The sequence below is a fragment of the Narcine bancroftii genome, chromosome 1, assembly GCF_036971445.1.
Source record: "Narcine bancroftii isolate sNarBan1 chromosome 1, sNarBan1.hap1, whole genome shotgun sequence".
NCBI lineage: Eukaryota > Metazoa > Chordata > Chondrichthyes > Torpediniformes > Narcinidae > Narcine > Narcine bancroftii.
The window spans coordinates 386,405,464-386,431,961 of record NC_091469.1 but is presented as its reverse complement, the minus strand read 5'-3'; the positions used below and the strand labels follow the sequence as shown (position 1 = coordinate 386,431,961).

At 43.1% G+C, this 26,498-nt stretch overlaps 1 protein-coding gene across 1 annotated transcript in view; it reads right to left on the bottom strand.

Annotated features, from left to right (window-relative positions):
- The window catches only part of atpsckmt (fATP synthase c subunit lysine N-methyltransferase), a 30,030-nt gene extending 5,423 nt beyond the window's left edge, over positions 1 to 24,607 (bottom strand). The window contains exon 1 of the mRNA XM_069913601.1: positions 24,305 to 24,607. Within this exon, the coding sequence (XP_069769702.1) occupies positions 24,305 to 24,568 (264 nt within the window). The 5' untranslated portion in view covers positions 24,569 to 24,607. The remainder of the gene's footprint in view (positions 1 to 24,304) is intronic.
- Between the last annotated feature and the right edge of the window lie 1,891 nt (positions 24,608 to 26,498).

The following is a 26,498-nucleotide window of genomic DNA, read 5'->3' as shown; positions in this document are numbered from 1 at the left end:
GAATTCCACAGATTCACCACCCTCTGGGTAAAGAAATTCCTCCTCATCTCGGTCCTAAATGGTTTGCCTATTATCCTCAAACCATGGCCCCGGGTTCTGGATTTTCCCATCATTGGAAACATCCCATCTGCATCCATTCTGTCCAGTCCTGCCAGAATTTTATATGTCTCTATGAGATCCCCTCTCAATCTTCTAAACTCCAGCGAGTACAATCCCAATTTGCGCAATCTTTCCTCATAAGTCATTCCTGCCATTCCAGGTATCAGCCTGGTGAATCGCCTCTGCACTCCCTCCATTGCAAGAACATCCTTCCTTAGATAAGGTGACCAAAACTGCACACAATACTCCAGGTGTGGTCTCACCAAGGCCCTGTACAGCTGCAGTAAGGTATCCTTGTTCCTATACTCAAACCCTCTTGATATGAAGGCCAACATACCATTTGCCTTTTTAACCGCCTGCTGTACCTGCAGGCTCGCCTTCAGAGACTGATGTACAAGTACCCCTAGGTCTCTCTGCACTTCCCCATCTCTTAATCTATTGCCATTCAAATAGTAATCTGCCCTCCGGTTTGTATTACCAAAGTGGATAACCTCACATTTATCCACATTGTAGTGCATTTGCCATGTATCTGCCCAGTCCCTCAATTTATCCAAATCACACTGGAGCTTCCTGACCCCCTCTTCCGTGCACACAACCCCTCCTAGCTTAGTGTCATCTGCAAATTTGGAGATATTACATCCAATGCCCTCATCCAGATCATTAATGTAAATTGTGAACAGCTGGGGTCCCAGTACAGATCCCTGTGGTATCCCACTGGTCACCGCCTGCCACTCAGAAAACGAGCCATTTATCCCAACTCTTTGTCTTCTACCTGCCAGCCAGTTCTCAATCCACATCAATACTTTGCCCCCAATCCCATGAGCATTGATTTTGGAAGCCAGTCGTTTAAGCGGGACCTTATCCCTTTTGGAAGTCCAGGTACACCACATTCACTAGCTCTCCCCCATCTATTTTACCTGTCACCATCTCAAAGAATTCCAATAGATTTGTCAAGCACGATTTACCTTTTGTAAATCCATGTTGACTCCGTCCGATCCCTTCTCTGCTAGTCATATGCTCCGCTATTACATCCTAAATAATGGATTCCATCATTTTGCCCACTACTGATGTAAGGCTCACAGGCCGATAATTCCCCGCTTTTTTTCTACCCCCCTTTTTAAATAGTGGGGTAACATTAGCTACCCTCCAATTCATGGGTACTGATCCTGAGTCTATCGAGTTCTGGAAAATAATTCTTAAAGCATCTGCTATCTGAATGGCCACTTCCTTGAGTACCCTAGGATGTAGATTATCAGGCCCTTTGGATTTATCTGCCTTTAATCCCATCAATTTCCCCAAGACCATGTCCTTAGAGATACTGATTTCTTTCAGTTACTCCCTTGCATTAGTCTCTATGTTTCCCAACATCCTTGGGAGGTTATTTGTATCCTCTCTTGTAAAAACAGAACTAAAGTAAGAATTTAATTGGTCTGCCATTTCCTTATTCCCCATTATATATTCCCCTGATTCCGACTGCAAAGGACCTACTCTGGATTTCACCAATCTTTTCCTCTTGACATATTTATAAAAGCTTTTGCAGTCGGTTTTTATATTTGCCGCAAACTTACTTTCGTAATTTATTTTTGCTCTCTTGATTAATCCCTTTGTCTTCCTTTGCTGCATCTTGAACTGCTCCCAGTCTTCAGTTGTGGTACTTTTTTTAGCCAATTGATATGCTCTCTCTTTGGACCCAATGCTGTCTCTAATTTCCCTTGTTATCCACGGTTGAGTCACCTTTTTTGGTTTATTTTTATGCCAAACCGGTATAAACGATTTTTGCAATTTCTCCATTAGATCTGTGAATGCTTTCCATTGTCTATCCACAGTCAACTCCCCCATAAACACCACCCAATTAATCTTACTCAACTCCCGTCTCATACCATCATAATTCCCTTTATTTAAATTCAGGACCTTAGACTCGGATTTAATTTCATCACTCTCCATGTCGAGTGAGAATTCGATCATATTGTGATCGCTCCTACCCAAAGGGCCTCGCACACCAAGATTGCATAGCAGTAACATGGAAATGGAGTCTGTGAGAGACAGACAGACAGACAGACAGAGATCAGTTTTACAGTCAGTAGCAGCAACTAGAACTGGAACAGGACAAGCTGGCTAGCTTGTAGAAAACCCTATTTGGAAGACAGGTTGTGAGTGCTTAGTTCAGCCTGGTCAAAGGCCTTGTGGTTCATGCAAGAGAGGACTGGCTGTCTAATGTTTCACTTGGAATAAGAGAAACAAAAAGGCACTCTATGGTGACCTGAATGAAAGAGGTTATCATCTGGAGAACCCTGAGGGGGCAAGTTTCTTTGGCAGGACACTGAAGTGGCTGATTAAAAAAAGGAATCAGCTGTGGGTGTTAACATACAACAAATCTCTCTCTGAAAACCAACAAGAACCTTCCTAAGCAGTAACCATTTACCTTTCAAGCACCAAAGCCTGGTGAACTTTATAAATGTTACATTCTGTGCACAGTATGAGAATTGCCTGCAACCAGTAAACTTGGAGGAATGAGAAGTGAGATTGGACTGTGAACCAAAGAACTTTTCTGAACTTACACACACTTAGAATTAGAAGGGGGTTAAGTCAGGTTAGTTAAGTCAATAGTGATAAGTTCAAGTGTGATTCTGTTTTCATGTTTAAAGATAATTAAAAGCAACTTTTGTTTAAGTAACCATTTGTCTTGGTGAATATCTATTACTGCTGGGTTTTGGGGTCCTCTGGGCTTGTAACAACAGAAGCAGGCCCTTCTAGTGCTGAACTATTGTTCTACCTAGCCCCACTGACCTGCACCCAGTCCACAGCCCTCCAGACCCCTCCCATCCATGTACTTGTCCAAATTCTTCTTAAATGTTAAAATTGAGCCCGCATTCACCACTTCAGCTGGCAGCTCATTCTACATAACCACCACTCTCTGTGTGAAGGAGATCCCCCTAATCTTCTCCGTAAACCTTTCACCATTAACCCATGTCCTTTTATTTCACTTTCAAGTGATTAATTGAACAACGAGCACCACTGTTTTAATATTATAGCTGATTCACTTGGCTTCATGCATTGTGTTACAAGGGCAGCGTTACTACATTCAAAAATACACACAGCAACTTAAAGTATAGTAAGCAGATGTTGGCAGGACTTCACATTGAATATAAAATGCTGCCCACATAGATGGAAGATAACATAAAAGCTAAAAATAATATGGCCTAAATTTTGAGGCAGCTCTCCCACACAAACACCTGAAGGAAGGAGATCCTGTGCATTTGATTAACTCCTTCATTGATCCAAGCATACATTGCTGCCCTTCATTTTTATAATCCAATGCACCAAATTTTTAATTCCAGTTACACTGACATTGTTTTTCTACTATGATCACCAATCCCCTCAAAACAACCAAATGACCCTTGCAAAGTGTTACTCCATTTCCATATTCACAATCTGTCCTTGACATTTTGTTGCCTCCCAGGTTCATGTCCATTTTATCCAGAACACTTTGCTTGAATACCCTCCACCATTCAGATTTTGACTCATGGCACAGTACCAAAATAAATCTTAATGAATATCATGTGATTGGGACAAAATGCCTTTCAAATCTTCTTAGTTTGTGGTGTATCTTTTCACATTGTTGATTTCATCTTCTTCCACAAAAACCTCTCCAATGACAATCAGCTGTAGTGGCCTCACCCACTTTGTTTAATTTATATCTACTTACTCAGTAACAGAGAATTAAAGGCTTCTCTTATCATGCCTACACCCTTAATTTTGCTGTTCACCTGGCATCTATCCTTGATTCCTTTTCTTTATCATTTTCATGTGACCACTATGCATCATCCAAAAATCACAGAGCAATGCATGACAGCCATACTCCACAATCTCATCGTTACTCTCAGTCATATCCTATCTCTAAAATATTTGGGGAGAAGTGTGAAAGTGGTGACGATTGAGATCAGATCAGCCATTATTGGTTACAGAATGGTGCAGCAAGCTTGAGGGGATGTGGCTTATTCATGCTCCTATTTCTTGTTCTAATTTAGTCACTGCATTCCAAAACCTCTAAAAGATCATCCATGCTCATTACTCAACTTCATGTGACATTAACCACTTTGGTCTGCATTGCCTCCCAATCAGGCTTCCCAAATTTGAATAGTATCAAATCCTTCTATGCACTGATTCCTTCCTAATTCTAAACTTATTCAGCAATACCAACTTTCAAGATTTCTGCAGTAATCCAGTTTTAGCCTTTGAGTATCCCTGAATTTTCATTACTGTGCCTTTTGTAGCTGTGGTTCCAGTTCCTCCCTAAACACCTCTATCATTCTTTCCTCTTTTAAGACAGTCTTTAAAACTTGTGACTGAACACTGTGTGGTAATTTGCTTCAACTATCTCCTTCTGTGGCTTGGTGTCAGATGTTGTATTGCATAGTTCTTCAAAACAAATTGTTTTTTGCTACAGTGAAGCTTCCAATATCAAGGATCATTGATCTGAAACATTAATTGTTTCTCTCGCTCCTTAACCTGTTGACATTCTGGACATTTCTTGAATCTGCAATATTTTTCTTCGGGAAACAAGGACAGTTACTATTGTACATGTCCTGAACGTGGGTAACAAAACACATAACAAAAGCTCAGGACAACCCTGTGTTAATTTCTGGGGCTAATTATTTGAGACCCCATCTCTTGCACAATTTCTACAAGGATTACAATCTTTCAGCTTCTCTGGGATAAGCTGTAGACTCCACTGGGACAGTTCAATTCATTCTGTTGCATTTGGTGCTCTCTATGTGGCCTACTCTACACCAGCAAGACCAAATGCAAAGAATTAGACATAGGAGCAGAATTAGTCCATTTGTCCCATCAAGTCTCCTCTGCTGTTCATATCCTGGCCGACACCCTTTTCCTTTCTACCCCATCTTCTCTCCACAACATTTGACACCCTTACTAACCAAAAACATCAATCCCCCCCCCCCCCCCACACTTTAAATATACCAAAGACTTGGTCTCCAGAGCCATTTGTGACTATGAGTTCAACAAAGTTTCCCTGCCTGAAGAAATTTCTCATCTCTGTTCTGGAGATGTCCTTTTATTCTGAGGCTGTGCCCTCTGGACCTAAACTCTCTGACTACAGAAAATAACTTGTCCACATTTATTCCATGTAGCCCTTACAATATTCAGTATGGTTCAGAGAGAGTTTAGGCCTCTTTATACTAGCCCTCTCATCCCCAGGTTGCTTCGCTGAGCAACTATTTTGTATTGGGTTCCTGGATACACACCATTCCTTCCATCACCACATTCCACAGACAGGGAGGCCAAAGGAAAAGTGGAGGAGCAGCACCTTATACAGTGTCCTCCATAATGATTAGGACAAAGACATTTTTTTTTCTTTTCTTTGCCCCTGTGCTCCACAGTTTTAAATTTGCAATTAACTATTCACATTTAATTAAAGTGCACATTCCAGATTTTATTCAAGGTTATTTGTACACATTTTGGTTTGACCATGTAGAAATTACAGCACATAGTCCCCCCATTTCAGGGCACCATAATGTTTGGGAGACTTGGTTTCACAGGTGTTTGTGAGTACTCAGGTCTGTCTGATTGCTTCATTGGTGCAGGTATAAAAGAGCTGGCCTTGTTTCCAAGCTTTTGATCATCTTTTGAGTCTGCAGTTGCCATTTTTCAATACAAGGACCAAGGTTGTGCCAAGGACGGACAAGAAGCCATTATGAGACTGAAAAACAAGAATAAAATAATAAGAGACATCGCCCAAACCTGAGGATTACCAAAAATTAACAGCATACTGCGGAGCTCAGTCATCACAAAGGGACTAGTTGATGCCAGAAGAATACTTAACATAATGAAAAATCCCCAAGCACCTGCAGATCAGAAACACTCTTCAGGAGGTAAATGTGTCAATAACTACTGTCTGCAGAAGACTCCATGAACAGAAATACAGATACTACACTGAAAGAAGCAAATCACGAGTTAGCCACACAAAGGATAGCCAGATTAGTTTGCCAAGAAGTATTTAAAGGAACCTGTAGAATTCTAGAAAAAAAATCTAAGATTAACCTGTATCAGAGTGATGGCAAGAGCGAAGTGTGGAGGTATAAAGGAACTGCCGAAGATTCAAAGCACACCACTTTTGCCATGGTTTGCATCCTGCAGTGTAGCCTCTGTATATCTGTTCATGAAGTCTTCTGAAGACATTAGTCATTGACACATCCACACCTGCCTCCTAAAGAGTCTTTCTGATCTGTTGAACACAAGTTTTGGGATTTTTCTTCATTATGATGAGAATTTTTCTGTCATGAATAGTGGAGGTCTTCCTAGGCCTATTAGTCCCTTTGCGATTATTGAGTTCACCAGCGTACTCTTTCTTCTTAATGGTGTTCCAAGTTGTTGATTTTGGTAATCCTAAGGTTTGGTGATGTCTCATTGTGTTATACTTGTTTTTCAGCTTCATAATGTCATTTTTTTCGAAACTTTATTTATTAATTTTAACGTATGAAGAAAGTAATTAATTCACATACAGAAAAAATACAAAATAAAGTAATACAAGTACAAAGTAACATAGTTAATACAATACCAATCTCGGCATCTCCCCCTAACAACTAAAAACTAAGACTAAAAAAAACCTATTTTTAACCCCTAAACCACCCCCCCACCCCCACGATAAAGAGTAAAGAATTAATACTATTAGTATAATTAAAAAAAATAAAAAATATATCTTAAAAAAAAGATCGATATATATAAAAAACAAAAAATATATATTAATTAAGTATTAATTATTAATCCAAAAAAATTTTATTATATAAGAATATATATGAAAAAACAAAAACAAAAAGAACTTAAATGAAAAAAAAACAACTAATAATAAAAAAAACTTAAAAAAAGGGAAAAAAAGAAAAAAAGAAAACATATAAAGAGAAAATATATAAATAAAAAAGTTTTTTTAAAGAAAAAAATGATTAATTCAAACTTATTTAAATTGTATATAATCAATAAATGGGGTCGACTTTAACTCATAAAAAGACATCATATCTTGTATAGAAAAAGATATTCTCTCCATAACCAAACAAAACCTCATCTCTGAATACAACCTATCTAAAGACAATACATTTCTATTCTTCCAAGTAATCGCTATACATTTCTTGGCCACTGCCAGCACTAAGTAAATAAAAGAGATATGGTAATTATCTAATTCTAAATCAATCAACGGTTGCATATTCCCTAATAAAAATATATCAGGGTCTAATACAATATGAAGATTATATAGATTATTAAATACAGATTGAATACCTTTCCAAAATTGTTGTAACCAATCACACAACCAAACAGCATGTAAAAAAGTACCAGAAACCTGATCACAATGAAAACAAAGATCTGACTTACTAAAACCAAATTTTTTTAATTTTTCGGGTGTTAAATATAATTGATGTATAAAAGTATAATTACTCTTCGCCAATCTAGCATTAATCAATTTTCGAACACTATTACAGCAGATTTCAGACCAATCTTCTTCAGTTATTGTTAAACTTAAATCTTTTTCCCATTTCATTTTATCTTTATCCCAATCTATTTTACTTTCACTTTCCAACAAAATATGATACAAACCTGATATATAACCTTTTTTTGGAAATGAGAGCACATATTTCTCAAAATCAGTTTCAGACAGTAAATTCATTTGACGACCGCATACCTGTTTTACAAAAGATCTTAACTGATAATACACAAATATAGAATAACCACTTATATCAAATCTCTTTTGCAATACAAAAGAACAAAAATGACTTTCTAAAAAACAGTCAGATAAATTATGTATTCCTTTCTCCTCCCATTGTTTCAAAATAGTATTAGATACCGTGAAAGGAACAAGTTGATTATTATATAATGGTAATCTTCCCGACCACTTATTTTTCAATCCCATTTTATGTAATTTACTTGTCCATAAATAAATTCATTAAATGTTTCAATATTGGTACATCATAAGTTCATAACAAATTTTTATTCCATCGAAATAAAAATTCATTCAAAAATTTTTCAGAAATAACTGCCAATTCTATCTGTGCCCAACTAGGCGTATTTTGTGTAGCCATTAATGCGCTAAGAAATCTAAATTGAGCTGCTCCATAATAAAATTGAAAGTTAGGTAGCCGTAACCCTCCAAATTGAAAATCCCACATCAATTTTTTCAACGCCACCCTAGGAAATTTTCCTTTACACAAAAAAATCCCTAATTACTTTATATAAATCCTTAAAAAATCTTTTTTGTACACAAGGAATTGATTGAAATAAATATTGTATACGAGGAAAAATATTCATTTTTATAGTATTAATTCTTCCTAATAAACCCAAAGGTAAATCTTTCCATTTAACTAAATCTGCCTTAATCTTCTTCATTAAAGGAAGATAATTAAGTGAATATAAATTTTGGTAGTCAGTATTAACATTAATTCCCAAATATTTAATTTGTTTTGTCCACTTCAAATTCGTAATATTTCTAAACATTGAATAATCATCTTTACTAATTGATAGAATTTCACTTTTAGTCCAATTAACCTTATAACCAGATAATTGACCATAAATCTCTAAGGAATCTTGAAGTGCTGGCAGAGAAACATCAGGATCCACCAAATACAGCAAAACGCCATCCACAAATAAATTTATTTTATAATCTTCATTCAAGACTCTCATACCTTTGATACTATCATTCTGACGTACTAATTGTGCTAGAGGTTCAATAACTAAAGCAAACAAGGCGGGTGATAATGGTCATCCTTGTCTAGTAGATCTTGTTAAATTAAAGGATTCTGAAAGCAAACCATTAGTAACAACTCTAGCTTTTGGACCATTGTACAGAGCCCTAATCATACCAATAAATGAGAGACCAAACAAAAACTTTTCAAGTACTTTAAATAAAAACTTCCATTCTACTCTATCGAATACCTTTTCTGCATCCAATGAAACCACCATTGGATAATTCTTCTGAGATTTAGATCTATTTATCAAAGTAATTAATCGTAGAATATTATCCGAAGCATACCTATTTTTTATAAAACCTCTTTGATCACGATGTATTATCTTTGGTAAATACTGAGCCAACCTATTAGCCATAACTTTAGCCACTATTTTATAGTCTACATTTAACAAAGATATAGGACGGTAAGAAGCTACCTGTAAGGGATCTTTATCTCTTTTTGGTATAACTGTAATTATAGCATTAGAACAGGACTCAGGTAATTGAAAAGTATCATAAAGTTGTTGTATTACATTCTTAAATAAGGAAGATATATCAACATAAAAAGTCTTGTAAAACTCAATAGAAAAACCATCTCCACCAGGCGCTTTTCCATTTGGCATATCTTTTATAGCCATTTCAATTTCACTATCCGTAAAAGGTTTATCTAACTCTTGTCTGTCTTCTTGAGATAACTGTGGTAAATTAATATTTTTCAAAAAAGAGTCTATTGCATCTTCTTTTATCGCTTTAACATAACATATATAACAATTACAGCACGGAAACAAACACCCCTTTCTAGTCCCACCTCCCTGCACAATGCCCATAACCCTCCATCTTCTTCTCATCCATATACATGTCCAACCTTTTCTTAAATAATACAATTGACTCCGCCGCCACTATTTCTCCCGGAAGCTCATTCCACACGCCTACCACTCTCTGAGTAAAGAAGTTCCCCCTCATGTTACCTCTAAACCTCTGCCCCTTAATTCTTAACTCATGTCCTCTTGTTTTAATCTTTCCTCCTCTTAACGGAAATAGTCTATCCACATCCACTCTGTCTATCCCTTTCATAATCTTAAATACTTCTATCAAATCCCCTCTCAACCTTCTACGCTCCAAAGAATAAAGACCTAATCTGTCCAATCTCTCCCTATACTCTAGATGCTTAAACCCAGGTAACATTCTGGTAAACCCTCTCTGCACTCTCTCCACTCTGTTTATATCCTTCCTATAACCAGGCGACCAGAACTGCACACAGAACTCCAAATTAGGCTGCACCAACGTCTTATACAATCTCAACATCACCTCCCAACTCCTATATTCCATGCAATGATTGATAAAGGCCAGCATACTAAAAGCCTTCTTCACCACCCTATTCACGTGAGTTTCTACCTTCAGGGAACGATGTACCGTTACTCCTAAATCTTTCTGCTCTTCTGTATTCCTCAATGCTCTCCCATTTACCACGTATGTCCTATTCTGATTCTTCTTACCAAAATGAAGCACCTCACACTTAAATTCCATCTGCCATTTTTCAGCCACTTTTCTAAGCAGCCCAAATCCCTCTGCAATCCTTGAAAACCTTCTTCATTATCCACTATTCCATCTATCTTAGTATCGTCTGCATATTTACTAATCCAATTCACCACCCCATCATCTAGATCATTAATGTATATAACAAACAAGAATGGGCCCAATACAGATCCTTGAGGCCTCCAACCTGACAGACAATTATCCACTACCACTCTCTGGCCTCTCCCTTTCAGCCAATGTTCAATCCATTTGACTATCTTAAAATTTATACCTAAAGACTGCACCTTCCTAACTAACCTTCCATGTGGTACCTTATCGAAGGCCTTACTGAAGTCCATATAGACAACATCCACTGCGCTACCCTCATCCACATTCCTAGTCACCTCTTCAAAAAATTCAATCAGATTGGTCAAACATGACCTTCCTCCCACAAATCCATGTTGAGTCCTATTCAGTCAAATAAAGTTTTTTGTAAAAATTACAAAATTCATCGTTAATTTCTTTTTGACTAAAAGTAATACCCGATTTATTTCTAATAGCTGGTATAATCCTAGATAACTGTTCTTTTTTTAATTGCCATGCTAATACTTTATGAGCTTTCTCACCCCATTCATAAAATTTATTTTTTGAACAATTCAACAGACATTCAAATCGATATGACTGTAACTTATTATACTTCAACTTTAAATTTGTTAATTGGATCTTTTGGAATTCAGTAGCTTTCTTTTGAAATTCTTTTTCACAGATTGTTATTTTCTTCTCCAAATCCTCAGTTTCTCTAACTCTCTCTTTCTTCAATTTGGATGCATAACTGATAATTTGACCTCGGAAAAAAGCTTTCATTGCGTCCCACAAAACAAACTGATCAGAAACAGAGTGAACATTATTAGCAATGAAATCCTCAATTTGTTTTCTCAAATAAACAATAAATTCTGGCTTTTCTAGTAACATAGTATTAAATCTCCATCTTAAAGTATGTTGTGTAACTTGAGAACTTTGATATTCCAGTAATAACAATGAATGGTCCGAGACTAACCTTACCTTATAATCCACAGATATAACCTTATCCTGTAAAAGCTTCATAATGTCTTATTTGATTTTCATTGGCACACCTCTGGTCCTCAAGTTTAAAAATGGAAACTACATGTTCCAAAGATGATCAAAAGCTTTGAAGCAACCCAAGCTCTCTTACACCTGCACTAATGAAGCAATTAAACATACCTGAGTATTCACAAACACCTGTGAAGCCAAATATCCCAAACATTATGATATCCTGAAATGGGGGACTATGTATAAAAAGTGCTGTAATTTCTACATGGTCAAACCAAAATGTATCCAAATAACCTTGAATAAAGACTGGAATGTACTTTAATAACTTGAATACAAATTTAAATCTGTGGAGCACAGCGGCAAATAAAGGCAAAAAAATGTCTTTGACCCAAATATTATGAAGGGTACTGTATTCCACCTGGGTAGTCCACAACTCAGTGGCATCAACAATCGCTTCTTCAATTTCATGTAACTTGCATCTGCCTACATTCCTTCTGATCCACCATCTCACAGACCCTATCCTCTCCCTTGACTGTTCCCATAGAAAACTACAGCACAGAACAGGCCCTTCAGTCTTCGATATTGTGCCAATATCCCATATATTCCTAAAAAAAATATGAAACCCTCCCTACCCCATAATCCTCCACTTTTCCTCTATCCATGACCCTGTCTAAGTGTCTCTTAAATGGCCCATAATATTTCAGTCTCCACCACCATCCCTGGCAAAACATTCCAGGCACCAACAATTCTATACATAAAAAAATTTACCCGATATCTCCCCTAAACTTCCCTCCCATCATTTAGTACATATATCCTCTAGTGTTTGCTATTCCTGCTCTAGTAAACAGGTGCTGGCTATCCACCTTATCTATGCCTCTCATAATCTCATAGACCTCTCTATCAAGTCTCCTCACATCCTTCTACACTCCACAGAGAAAAGTCACTGCTCTGCTAACCTGCTAAGACTTGTTTTCTAATCCAGATAACATCCTGGTAAATCTTCTCTGCACCCTCTCCATAGCTTCCACATCAATGAGGTAACCAGAACTGAACCCAATACTCTTAAGTGTGGCATCCGAAACTACCGAGAAAAACAGTAAAAGGGTGGCCTCTCCACAACAGAAGGCCACAAGCATCAACACGACACAGGCGGGACCAGTGAGCAGACAGTGGCTGGAAGTTAGAAGGAAGAGCCAACCAAGCCACTTCACACCCAGGACAGGATGCGGCAATTGCAGAGGAGACCATATCTCTTACCAGAGATTTTCAGAGTTGCATCTACTTTACTTTCCTCCTTTATAGCATTCTTCATCTTTTATTCTCATCATACTGCATAATCTGCAGTTCCTCGTCATCTACATTTAACGCCTCCTGTCTCTGTTGCTTTCTTTACCCTTCCCTCCTGTAGACAGCCGCTACCATCAGCTGCTCTGCACCCAATGCAATTACATTGCAGCCATCATACTCACAACAGCACACCGTGCATGCGTGAGCACCACAAGGGCGCATTAGTTGAATCAAGAACTAGCGGGGAGCAGACGACACACTGTGGGCTCTCTCTCTCAGTACCCTGTTTATCATGTTTAATTGTGTTCAGTAAATTCTTTTACTTGGTTTACTTAATCTGCTGACTCGACTCATTATTAAGCATACAACAACGAACAAGGTGTCAGAAGTGGGATCAAGAGCACCTAAGCCTGAAGGCTTCCAATCATAAATCGATCACAGTGAGTAACCACAACCACATTTTGCACGGTCACCATAATGGTGGATGGATTCAGGCGGCCCGACCCACTAGCATATGACAGAAAACTGGTGTATCTTTGCACAGGAACATGACATATTCATAGCGACATCTCATAGCAACAAGCCTGCCCTTACCAGGGCATACATTCTGTTAAACACAGAAGCCATTGAAAGGGAGAGATTGTTTGTGCATGCAGGCGAAGTGCGTGATGGAAATCTCGTTATCAGCCCGGCTGAGTCGAGAGAGGACGCTGAATGTTTAAAGCATAAATTCAGAGAAATGTGACAGTGCAAAGGTACAAATTCAACATGAGACCAAAAACCTAGCGAGTCGATACACTCATACGTCAGCAATTTTAAAAATCAGGGTGAAAGCCTGCAATTTCAGCACACTTTGCGACAAACTAATTAAAGACAAAGGTCTGTGGCATTTGCGACGATAATATGCAGAAGGCCTCCTGCGAGACACCAAACTGATACTGACAAAGGCCATCGCAATGTGCTTGGCATCTGAAACTACCAAGAAAAACAATAAAGGCCTGGCCTCTCTACAACTGAAGGCCACAAGCATCGACGCGACACAAGCGGGACCAGCGAGCAGACAGTGGCTGGAGGTTAGAAGGAAGAGCCAACCAAGCCAGCCAGGCCACCTCATGCGGCAATTGCAGAGGAAACCATATACTGAGGAGGATGTGCCCAGTGTTCGGCCAACAGTGCAGAAACTGCAGCAAATGTAACCACTTCAGTAGTTGCTGAAGATCCAGGCAGCAAACCACTGCATGGACCAAACCCAGGAGGACCATCGACCATTTGGAACTGGAGCAGAGAGAAGCTGTCTTGGGTAAACTTATACCTCTCATTTTGTTCGTTTTAGATTGGTCACAGTGTTTGAGCTACCAAAAGAAAATAGACACACACAAACACACCGAGAGCAGTTCAGTTTATACAAGTCTTTATTACTAAATCTAATGCTGAATTCACACTACAATATGCAAGCCCTTCCCAATTATACTTATCAACGCGAGGCAACGACTGCACACTTGTAGTAGGTTGTCGGGGCACCAGTAGCAGCTTCTCCACCTCCCCGGGGAGACGTTGGTAGGAATCTTGAAGTTCTTCTTCTTGCTGAGAGATGTCGCCACCTCTTGGAGAGTCTCAAACTTCAGCAGTGGGACCATGGCTTACCCAAAAGTTGTTTACTTCAGATCTTATCTCTTTGAACAAATGATTTAATTATCTTCAAGGTCTCCTGACAGTCTGCGACCAACAAAAGGCACTGCATCTCTGGTCCTCATGGTGGAGGAAGTTATATAATGTCTACTGATTCATATGCATCCCTGGGCCCTGTAATGTAAATTTAGGTTATGTCTTCCTATTCAACTGCATCCATGGGCCCCATAGTGGAATTTAGATTATGTCTTCTGATGCAACTGCATCCCTTCTTGCAGAAGCAGGTCTAAATCCTCCATTACATTCCACCCCTTGGTCACAGCCTGTCACTTACGAGACCTAACAAGCATTTGAGTACAGAAGGAGCGAAAAAGAGAAACTAAAACTATTGCTTATTTTTGTGCTTAAGCAATAATGCGAGCAACCAACGGAGAATATTGTGGTCCAATCCCCCAATGTACCATTTAACCATGAAAAAGGATTCAAACTATCCTTGTGGGCCACAATACCCAGACACTGAAGCTCACGAACAGATTTTGAAACATGCTTAACAATATCAGAATATTGATGGATACATCGGGCCGTGTCCCCCATGGGCAACTCCCTCGGAACGTCCTCAACATTACAAATCCAATTGCTGGCATCAAAGCAGCAGTTAAACCAGATCAACAGGAGCACAAGATGGAGGACCTGGAACAAAGAAGCCTGACATTTATCACTCACGATGCCGTAAGCGTTCAGTATTTAAACAAAATAAACCATCCTCTCGCTCAATAGCTACCCACCGAGTGTTACCCTGGGCAGATGTCACTATTTCCCCTTTTACAGGAGGGCGGGCCACTACCTGATGGTGCCACCCATACCTTTTGTCCGGCATTCTCTAGCTTGGGAATGGGGGGCAATGACTGTTTTTCCTCTGGAATAGGCTGTAGTTCAGAAGCGTGAAGTCGGTGGAAAGGTGTACCTCCCTTCAAAGGGCGATGATTCAAATTGTTGACTACCTGCTGCAGCACATGGCACCACCCCTTCAGGGTCCCCAGTGGTGTTAACGAAATTGTTCCTTCAGTAAGCCATTCGTTCGTTCAACTAACCCGGCAGTCTGCAGGTAATAAGGAATATGGTGGACCCATAAAATACTGTTGTCAGCTGCCCAATCACAGATTGCCTTCCCGGAGAAGTGCGAGCCATTATCAGACTGAATTTCCTCTGGTACATCATAACGAGAAATTAAATGGTTTAGTCCTTGGATAGTGCTAGCTTGGTCAGACATCTTGGTGGGAAAAGCAAAAACCAGGCCCGAAAAGGTGTCAACCATTACTAAGACGTAACGTTTACCCATACAGTCTGGCATAGGGCCTATGGAATCAATTTGCCAGACCGCAGCTGAGCGAGCACCCCGTCTTATTCGGCCACGCGGACCAGGAGGAACGGTGCGGGACTTCACAAGCTGGCATGCTGGGCATGTCCGCACGACCATGCGGACTTGTTCTGATGGATGGGTAAGGCATGTGTATGGGCCCACATAGCTGATCCCTTCTCCCCCAAGTGGCCACTCTGTCCGTGTGCCTATCGAGCCAGGGGGAGGGTATCGGCGTGGCTGATAGTGGCAAGCTGATCTGCTACTGCATTATGTTGTGTCATGTTCGTCGTCGCATTGGTATGGGCGTCAATGTGATATACGGTTATCTCACGATGATGGGAAGCATCCCACAACAGCTGCCACAACTGTTTGCCCCATACTGGGCAGTCATGTACCAGCCAGTCATTCTTTTGCCAATCAGGCATCCATACCACTAGTCCTTTATCCACAGCCCAGGAATCAGTAAACAAGCGAAGAGGGTGATCACGGGGGTCTAGTGGTAAAGTGACCGCCTTCAACTCAGCATACTAACTGGAGCCAATAAGTGAGTTCCTGACCTGGGACGGTAAGCCACCGCCTTCCACTTCTGCTTTCCTTGCACCCACCGGCTGCTACCATCAGTAAACCAGGCGTCCTCTTGTTCTGCTTTCTGTACCATCCCTTGGATCATCGCATCATCAATATAATGGTAAATCGAGAGGGAAGGCGATACTGGCACCGTCTCCAAATCACGGGGAATTAGCCTGTGGCAAATAGTGGGAGAGTGTACATAGCCCTGAGGGAGGCAGGTGAAGGTATACTGACGCCCCTTCCAGGTAAAGGCGAACTGATCCTGTGAGACCTCAGCTACAAGATTACTGAAGAAGGCGTTAGTGAGATCAATGACAGCATACCATGTTCCTGAGTTCCCAGTAGCAATGTTTTCAATAAGGGTGACAATGTCCGGAACTGCTGAAGCAAGTGGTGGGGCATGTTTGTTCAAGAAACAATAATCAACTGTCATTCTCCAGGAGCCATCCGGCTTCTGGACTGGCCAAACAGGGCTATTAAAGGGCGACGTTGCAGGCCTCACTACCCTTCTTCTTGCAAAGTATCGATGGTGGCAGTAATCTCTTCCTGCCCCCCAGGGAGGCGATATTGTGGAATGCATACTGGTTTCGGGGGTGAGGCTCCATCACAGGATCCCACTTAGCCCGTCCCACCACTAGTCTTTTTGTAATAGTCCGAATGCAAATTCCCCTTGGCTAGTATTAAGGGCCGTACCGGCCAACATATTAATACCCAGGATACACTCGTCAGTGGCAGCCACCAGGGCATGTAACCATATAGGGCAGGGGTGTCAAACTCAAATTCACGGAGGGCCAAAATTAAAAACTTGGACTAAGTCGAGGGCCGAACTAAATATTTATTGAAAATTTTCAACAACATCTGCATGTTTTCTCTTCTTTCAACATATGTAATGTTAAACTTTAGGATATAACTTTAGGAGCATAATGTTACAGGTCAGGAGTAGGTAGCTCAAGTTCACCCTTTGCTTGACCTGAGGAAAACATATTTGGTCCCTGTGCAGATGTAGTCAGCATTCACAGGCTGTGTCCATTTTGGCCTGCATCAGGACTCAGTATTTCCTGCTCACTCCTCAGGCTCTAGGCCTCTATTCACCCTCGACCCACCATCCCTCTACCTGACCAGTCCTTTACCCAACCTCTACTCACCCCTCACTCCACTTGCTCTGCCTCTACCCACCCCATCCTATACACGCCCCTCTACTGCCTCTCCCCTCAACCTGTTCCTCCCTCTACCCATCTCTCACCCTCTAATCACCCCTCCCCTACTCGCCCTGCCCTTCCCCTTTTACCTCTTCCCTATCCACCCCTCCTTCTACTCATCACTCCCTCTAACTGCCCCTCGCACCACCATAACTACCCCTGCCCATTACTCCTCACCTACACCCTCTGCCCACCCCTGCTTACCCACCCACTCAGGCCCAGCGCGCTGCCTATCAGCCTTTGCGGAACAGCGGGGGCCGTACGCAGCCTGCCATGTCTGTCGCGCCGACAGGAAATCACAGGCGGTCGCCAATCCGCCGCACCGCTCGACAGGTGGGAGAAGTGACTGGTTGTGCGGGGAGCCTTCCAACTGCCTTGCCGGCTGATGACAGACTTCTCGTGTTACAATTTTGTTTTCCCCATTCTCAACGTTTGCACGGTCAACCTGCAACACTCTTGCTCCCTTCGCGTCCCGTGGATCTGATGCCCGGGTGTTGTTAGGATTCCCAGCAGAAGGTTTGTGGAACTTTACCATTCTGGATTCCTTTTTGAGAATATTCTGGCCATCTTTTAAGGGGGGGGTGGTTTTAGGGGGGAGGGGATAGTTAGGGGGTGGGGAAGGATGTGCAATGAAGGGGGAGGATGGTGGGGGTGACATTACCAAAAAACAGCATCGGCTCTCGCTGCAGGGCGGGCCACCTCTAATACATTTTTGAAATTATCTTGCGGGCCAAATATAATTATATCGCGGGCCAAATTGGGGAAGGGCCATCACTCACCATGGCGCAGACTTTTATTTCCTTCGCCAGGGTGATCGCTCCTCCCATCCCCTCTATTCGAAATGTCGGTCCAGTCCAGAGGTCGGGGTTACCAGGAATCACCAAGTGCTCCGCACCGGTGTCAACCAAGGCCAAATATTGGCGGTCATTACCCCCACCCCAATGGATTGTTAACGGTATGTAGGGCCACGGGTCCCTGTGTATCCGCCGTGTCTCAATAGAGTAGACACGGGGGTCCTGCCCACACCCTCATGCTTTAGTAGGGTTCGGGGGCTTCCAGGCCCACATGCCACTATTATCCTTAAGAGCATTTTTAACCATTTGTTGTATCTCATCACGGATAACTGAAGCAAGAGAAGCTGGCTCGATAGGAGCAGCAGTGGGAGCAGAAGGCACAGTTGGGCCAGGAAGATTCAACAGCTGGGGATAATGTTCCCCTGCCTTTCTCTTATAAAGGACCGCAGTAGGTTTCCCATCAATATCACTTTTAGGTATGCCTAACTTTAACAAGGTTCGAAAAAGGTCCTTTCTTGTCAGTCCGTTATTAGCATCAGCCCCTCTCTTTTCATCCTGCTTTTCTGATTTAACCTGGGTTGTACGTGAGTGGATTTTACTTCCCAACTCTAATTCTCTAAGCCCAGATAAGGCGTGCACTGCCTCAGACACAGGGTGCCCAATTAGCGGACTAGTTACAGACAGAACCAGTCCCCATACAGTTGGTTGGGCAGAACGAACCAATCGGGTATGCATTCCGGCTGTGAATATCTCTTCATCAGGGCTCCCCCCATGTACCCACAGCCTCAAACGCCCTGCATACAAGGCAGAGGCCAGGGCCTGTTGATAAATTACTGCTAAACCCTCCTCTGGGGTGCCCCAATTGTTCTGCAAATTTAAATCCCAATCTACTGGTGAAGGGTATACTCGTAGCAGGGCATCCCCTAGAGTGGCAAGTAAGTAATCCACCTCTCTTCCTCTACCCCGCAGCTCAGCAGTGACCCGGATATCAGTAGTCAATGTTCCTAATCCCAACAATTCCTCAGGGGTTAAATATACATTACCCCCTCCTTGCTCCCAAACACGCAGGAGCCAGGCTGCCATAGTTTCTCTGCCTTTTGCCTAAATCGATCTCCAACGGCAGCCAGCTCTTTTATAGAGAAGTCACGTATCATTGACTGCTCTTCACCTCTGCTCCCACTTTGGCCAACAGGGTCCTTTGCCCAGTGGACGGGACGAGGCCTAGGCCATCCCGTGGAGGGGGTGGGCCATTGAGCATAAACAGGGGTTCGGGTATTTTCCCCTGGGTCCTCTTGGGAGATCGGGGTATCTATCCCTTCAATCTCTACCCTTACATCATCCCCCTTTCGTCTGTTTGGGAAGTCTGCTGCCTTATGGGGCGGTCATGAACAGCAGGTGGAGAGGGCAGTATGTTAGGGACATGCTGAGGAGTATCTGTATTATTACCATGGTCATCATTCCAGATATTCCCGTCCCATTCATCAATTACATCAGGATCGTCGCCATTACTTATCATGGCACAAATATGATATGGATCGGGTTCTACTCCATGCCTTTCTTTATCTGCACAGAGCTGCGCCGGAGTTTAATATTACGGCAGATCGTTTGGACATGCTTATCCTCCCATTCTTTGGCTCGGTCCCGACTGGTGCAAACAATCTCACTCATCATGGAACAGCGTTGTCGCAGGGCTTCTACCTCTTCCTCTAGTTGCTCTCTCTTTCGCTGAGATTCTACTTCTCGCTGAACTGATTCCGCTTCACGCTGAACAGAGTGGCGTAAGGCTGTGGCCAGCAGCCAAAAACCGTCCGTCAGCGTCCCCTTTTTAACAGGAAATTTACTTTCTCGAAGGAGAGTGGCAACCCACTCTCCCAGAGGCGCAAATGATGGATCTAACTTCTCATCCCAACTGAGGGGTGGTCCCAACAAAGACAGGGTATTGACCAACATGCCAAACCCATCGTCTTTGTTAGTCCATCCCAGAATCAAGAACTGCTCAGGGCTCACCTCTTTCTTTCGGCGAAACATCTTGAGACCAAGCCTGCTCGCAGCGCCAATTGTCTTGGGTAAACTTATACCTCTCATTTTGTTCGTTTTAGATTGGTCACAGTGTTTGAGCTACCGAAAGAAAATAGACACACACACGCACACCGAGAGCAGTTCAGTTTATACAAGTCTTTATTACTAAATCTAATGCTGAATTCACACTACAATATGCAAGCCCTTCCCAATTATACTTATCAACGCCTGGACTGGTCCCAACTGCCAAAGCGAGGCAACGACTGCACACTTGTAGTAGGTTGTCGGGGCGCCGGTAGCAGCTTCTCCACCTCCCCGGACCGGGACGTTGGTTGGAATCTTGAAGTTCTTCTTCTTGCTGAGAGATGTTGCCACCTCTTGGAGAGTCTCAAACTTCAGCAGTGGGACCATGGCTTACCCAAAAGTTGTTTACTTCAGATCTTATCTCTTTGAACAAATGATTTAATTATCTTCATGGTCTCCAGACAGTCTGCGACCAACAAAAGACAATTGCATCCCTGGGCCCCATGGTGGAATTTAGATTATGTCTTCTGAAGCAACTGCATCCCTTCTTGCATGAGCTGGTCTAAATCCTCCATTACAGAAGCGACCCTGACAATGAGTACTACTTTCACGGGCTCACCACAAGGATGGCAGAAACCTGGATCAGGGGTAACAACGAGGCCTTCATGTCCATGGAAGCCAACCCCAAGATAGCCGAGATGAAAGTCAACACTAGGGCCAAATGCAATGTCATGTCAGTGGGCACATTCAACTAGCTGAGAGAGATGGAGCAAGTCAAACCATGCAGCAAGGCTACGAGCCTAATGGATTATGGAGGAAACAGAATCCAGACCAGCAGCATGGCATGGGGTTTCGTACAAGGATGGGTCCATGTGTTAACTTTCTTCGTGGTCCGCGAAGATGTCATGCCTCTGCTAGGCTGCATGCACGGACATGGGGCTCGACTCATTCAGTACAGAGGTCCATCAGATAAGCCCATCCAAGGACGATTTCTCACAGAAGATTTTTTCTGAGTACGGTGAACTTTTCAAAGTTGAGCTGGGGAAGCTGCCGGTGACATACTCCATGCGGCTTGACCCGGAGGTAAGACTCATAGTCTGGTCAGCACACCGCATTCCAGTAGCAATGAAGGATAAAGTCAAGGCCGAGCTGGACAGAATGCAGAACTTGGGCATCATCACTCCAGTCTCAGAACTAAATGAATAGATATCCTCCACGCTGGCCACAAAGAAAGTAGACGGACAGGAAATCCAAATCTGTATAAATCCATGAGACCTCAATGCAGCCCTAAAAGTTCAACGGTATTCTCAGTCCTAGATGGTCTTTCTCGACCATCGTTCATCATTACTGACCACATTTGGTCAGTACAGGTTCCTGAGGATGCCATTTGGCATCAATTTGGCCAGCATTGTATTCCAAATGTCTACGGAACAAATTTTTGCCAGGTTCCCCTGTGCCATCACAGTCGTAGGATACTAGAAGAGCATGATACCAACCTAAAGAAGGTGCTTGACCAGGCACAGAAGGTAAACCTGCAGCTCAACCCCCCACAAGGGCAAGTTCCATCTAAATTAAGCCAGCTATGTGAGATGCGTATTCACCAGCAAGGGCCTGCAAGTAAACCCATCAAAAACAAGGAGTATTAGTGAAATGCCGGTGACAGTGGATGTTGCTGGCCTGCAATGGTTCCTGGGCATGGTGAACTACCTGGGCAAATTCATCCCTAACTCCAGTGAACTGACAACCCCACTCAGACAGATGATCTATAGAGATGTCGAATAGACCTGGCACAAACAACAAAATACCTTCGATACCCAAAAGAAATAGGTCGTGCCCTTCAGTCCTATGACAAATGTAGACTGGTGATGCTGACCTGTGATGCTTCACAATACGGCCTAGGTGGTGTACGCTTTCAGGTCATTTACAGACACGGAACTGAGGTATGTTCAGATTGAAAAAGAGCTACTGGCAGTGGTTTTTGCCTGCTCGAAATTCAATGGCAGACCAGTCATCATAGAAACGGACCATTTACCTCTGGTGACCGTAATAAACAAGCCAATTCATGCAGCACCAGCGAAACTGCAGCATATGATGCTCAAGCTCCAGAAATGCAGCAAATGCAGCATTTAGCTGGTCCTTATCATGGGTTCCCAGAAAATTCATAGTCCAGCAAGTCAAGGAAGAGGACATTTTCGATGTGATGATGGTAACCCATATATCCTCGGTCCGGCTGGACGAACTAAGAAAGCACACAGCAGAAGACACAACCCTAAACACCCTGGGTACCTTCATTAAGGGCAGCTGGCCAGCCAAGCAGCACAGCCTTCCACCAGCAGAGCAACCTTTCTTTCTGTACTGTGACGAACTGCTTATTGATTAAGGGATAATCATGAAGGGCACAAGAGCAGTCATTCCTAGCACATTGCAGAATACATACATAGAGATCCTGTAGAGGGTACCCTGGTGCAGAAGTAATGAAATGCAGAGTGAGGGACATTGTCTTTTGGCCAGGTATGACAGAGAACATAGACGATGAGGTACTGTCTTACTCAGTGTGCAAGCCACACCAGCAAAAAAGAGTCACTGCAGCTGCACCTCCCTGGTTGACTGTGGCTACTGACATCTTTGAATGGGAGAGCCAATAGAACCTCGTTCAAATAGACTCATACTCAGGCTGGTTGGAGATAGATCTGCTCTGGGACGCAATCTTTGCGGCCGTCATCACCAAACTAAAACAGCACTTTTCAGTACATGGGGCATCTCATACACTTCTCTCGGACAATGGCAAACAATTCACCAGTCAGATGTTCTGCGACTTTGTGACAGCTTGGGACTTCACCCACATCACCAACAGCCTAGAATACCCACAATCAAATGGGCTGGCTGAAAGAGCGGTGAGAAATGCCAAGCAGCTAAAGGAGAAAACAGATCTCTTCCTCAGCTTACTCAACTTAAGAAACGTCCCTTGTGACAGCACCCTGGGCTCTCCGGAGCAACAGTTAATGCCGAGGCAGCCCAGGACTACCCCACCAATGGCAAGGAGTCTTCTGAAGCCCCAACCAAATGATGCCCAGGATGTCAAGGACCAGCTGCTAAACAGAAGGCTGGCACAAAAGAGAAGTTATGACAAAACCAGCCAGCTGCTCATCCCTTTGAATGAAGGGCAAGTCGAAAGGATGCAGACTCCACAAGGTTAAGACCATCCAGGTATAGCGGAAGTAAGCTGCTAGGAGCCAAGGTCACATCTGGTTCATTCAAGGGGGAAAATATACAGGAGGAATAGACAATACATCCTCCAAGTAGGGGAGGCACCCCCATCTCAAACCAACCCAGACAAATTGGAATTTTTGGATTTGGAACGTGAGCCCCCCCCCCCCCCCCCACAAAAGATGGATGATACCCTTGAGATTATGGACAGTAGAGACAATCAGGACAACGTGCCCCAAGATCCACTATTGAAAGTTGTACATGTTCACTGTTTCATGTGCCGGGGGGAAGGGGGGGGGGGGGGGGTAGTTCAGGCAAGGGGATGTAGACAGCCACTGCCATAGCTCGCATTGTCCCAAATGTACTCGCAACAGCGCATCGTGCATGCGCCAGCACCTCGAGGGCGCGTTAGTTGAATTGAGAACTAGCAGGAATCAGACACCTCACTGTGGGATCTCTCTCACAGTGTTAGTGTGTTCAGTAAAGTCTTTAATTTGGTATACCTCACCCGCCGTTATTAAGCACACAGTAACGAAGGCTCCATCTGCCCATCAAACCCTCGTGTGAATCTACCGGTCTTCTGCCAGTATCTGCCTCACTCTCACCTCCTTATGCTCGTTTTCTCCCCCTGCACTCTGTCCTCATGTTGCATCTCGACCTACAAATGGCGTCAACTCACTGAATTCCCCCAGCAGGTCATTTATTGCTCAATTCGTCCTCTTGTCAGATCTACCACAAACTCTGCTCGCTTGGTGTCCACTCTCCCCACCTCCTCTCTCACCCCCTTCTCTCGGACACTCACAATCCTGCCGTCCCCGCTGCCAATGTCCACCAAGGCTCCCCGGCGTCCGCTCAGCAACTGCAGCACGCTCTCCACCTGGGCCGGAGTGGCGGGGACGAAGGGCAGGCAGATCCGTCTCAGCGCCGGCGCCACAAACGGTGCCGTTGCCGCGTAGAGAACAAGGACCGCGCCGCCTGTTGCCCCCACCAGTACCAGCCCCCATCGCCGCTTGGGGCTCTTCTCTGCGGCGGGGAACGGATCGCCAGCCACGGCCTCCGACGACATTCAAGAAAGCCGCCCGGTAACTTAATGCGACGGAACGCTTGCACCGAGTTGGTGCTACCGGGATTGCAGTCTGGTCGGCGGTCACTTCCGTGTGGCAACCATGGGAAGCGGCTCGTGAAAGTAAATCACGCCCAAAATATCCCTTTCAGCACTATATCGGCGAGGCAATGTGCAAAGCAGCACGAAATTGTGGAGTTGCAAGAAATGGATTTCAAAAATAAGGAATTTTCTTTCCTGAGAATCGGTTTCATTCGGATATTTGTACCACTAATAGCACTCGACAGTTCTTATTTTAACTTCTTGGTCCCATACCCTTCCATGACAATCAATTTGAGAAAGACAGCGTTTGAAATGATTGTTGACGCCAACCGCCTGTTGGCATTCATCATTGATTCCCCTGCAGTTTAACATGAACTGATGCGGCATCTTATGCAGGCAGAAGGGGCTGGTGTGGGTGGGACATTTTGGCCAAGAGTGGTGTCACATTTGTGGCCCGAAATGTGAAATTAATAACACCATCACCACATGCTTTACCAGTTGAACATCTCCGTGTCTTTATTTTCCTGCTTCCCTTATTTCATCATCCTGCACCTTTCACCTCCAGTGCATACCATTTGACTTCGGGTCAAGTTAATACATATCATGCATATTCATTATCATGACATCCCTCCTTTCACCAGAAATAAACTTTATATCTTTATGTTTAAATTCCAATACTTTTGTTTTTTTTTTCATTTAATACCAAATAGTCGACTAAACAAAAATGCAATTCATACAGCACTCATACATATACCTTATGATGTATTGATCAAATCACTGTCCAAATGTTCCCATTATCACTTCTCTTCCTTGGTGAGTAACATTACTGTGCTTCATTGAAACTCATTCCAACTATCACAAACTTTCACTTTTGTGATAATGGGGGAACGATTAGAAATATGGCACAAAATTTTCATATCGCTTAGGTGGTTTCCTGTCCTGTCTCGGCCTTCCTGCAATGCTACTGTCGCAACTTGGTTGTTCACCCTCAGCACCGGAAACACTGCTCGCTGCAGCCTCTGATGTTTCTGGTACTCTGGTCATTTCATCGGGAATGCTGGTAACTACCTCTGGAACATCATCTGGTCCCTCAGGTTGAGCATCTCGTATTGGACTTCCAACCACTTCACTCGGTGTCGCTCTGGATTGGTACTTTTTGACACCAGACACGTTTCTTTTGTACAGGACTCCAGCTGGAGACCTGACTGTCACCATACTGCCGCTTTTGGATACAACAGTGTAGGGTTGATGGTAATAAGGTGTGTCTAGCTTACCACCACTCTCTTACCTCACCAGAACATTATCTCCAGGCATGATGTCTGAGTACCTGGCCCCACGCTTCGAGTCTGCATACAGCTTTGCTGCTCCCTTCTTTTCAGCATCGTGGTTCCTCATCTCCTGGTCGTCCCTGATTTCCTTTATTTTGGGCATTTTTGTGCGGATTTTCCTCCCAAAAAGTACTTCTGCTGGACTTTTTCCTGTGGTTGCATGAGGCATTGCCCGATAGACAGCTACATAGGATAGCAATGCTTCTCTCCAGTTCTGTCCTTCTGCATGAGCGATCCATAGTTGTTTTTCGATGGACTGATTTTGTCTCACTACTTCTCCATTGGCTTGCGGCCATTTAGGAGTTACTTTATGATGGTGGATACCTGTGGTCCTCAAGTATTCAGCAAATGTCTCTGAAATGAACTGTGGACCATTGTCAGAGTATAGCGTAACAGGAAATCCATATCTCGCGAAGATCTCTGCCAATGCTTGTATTGTTTTTTCAGTGGTCGTTGACCTCATCACAGAGTACTCATAGTATCTGGTGTAGTAATCTACCACTACCACGATTGACTCACCAGTTGGTAAAGGTCCGAGAAAATCAACAGCTACATCGATCCAC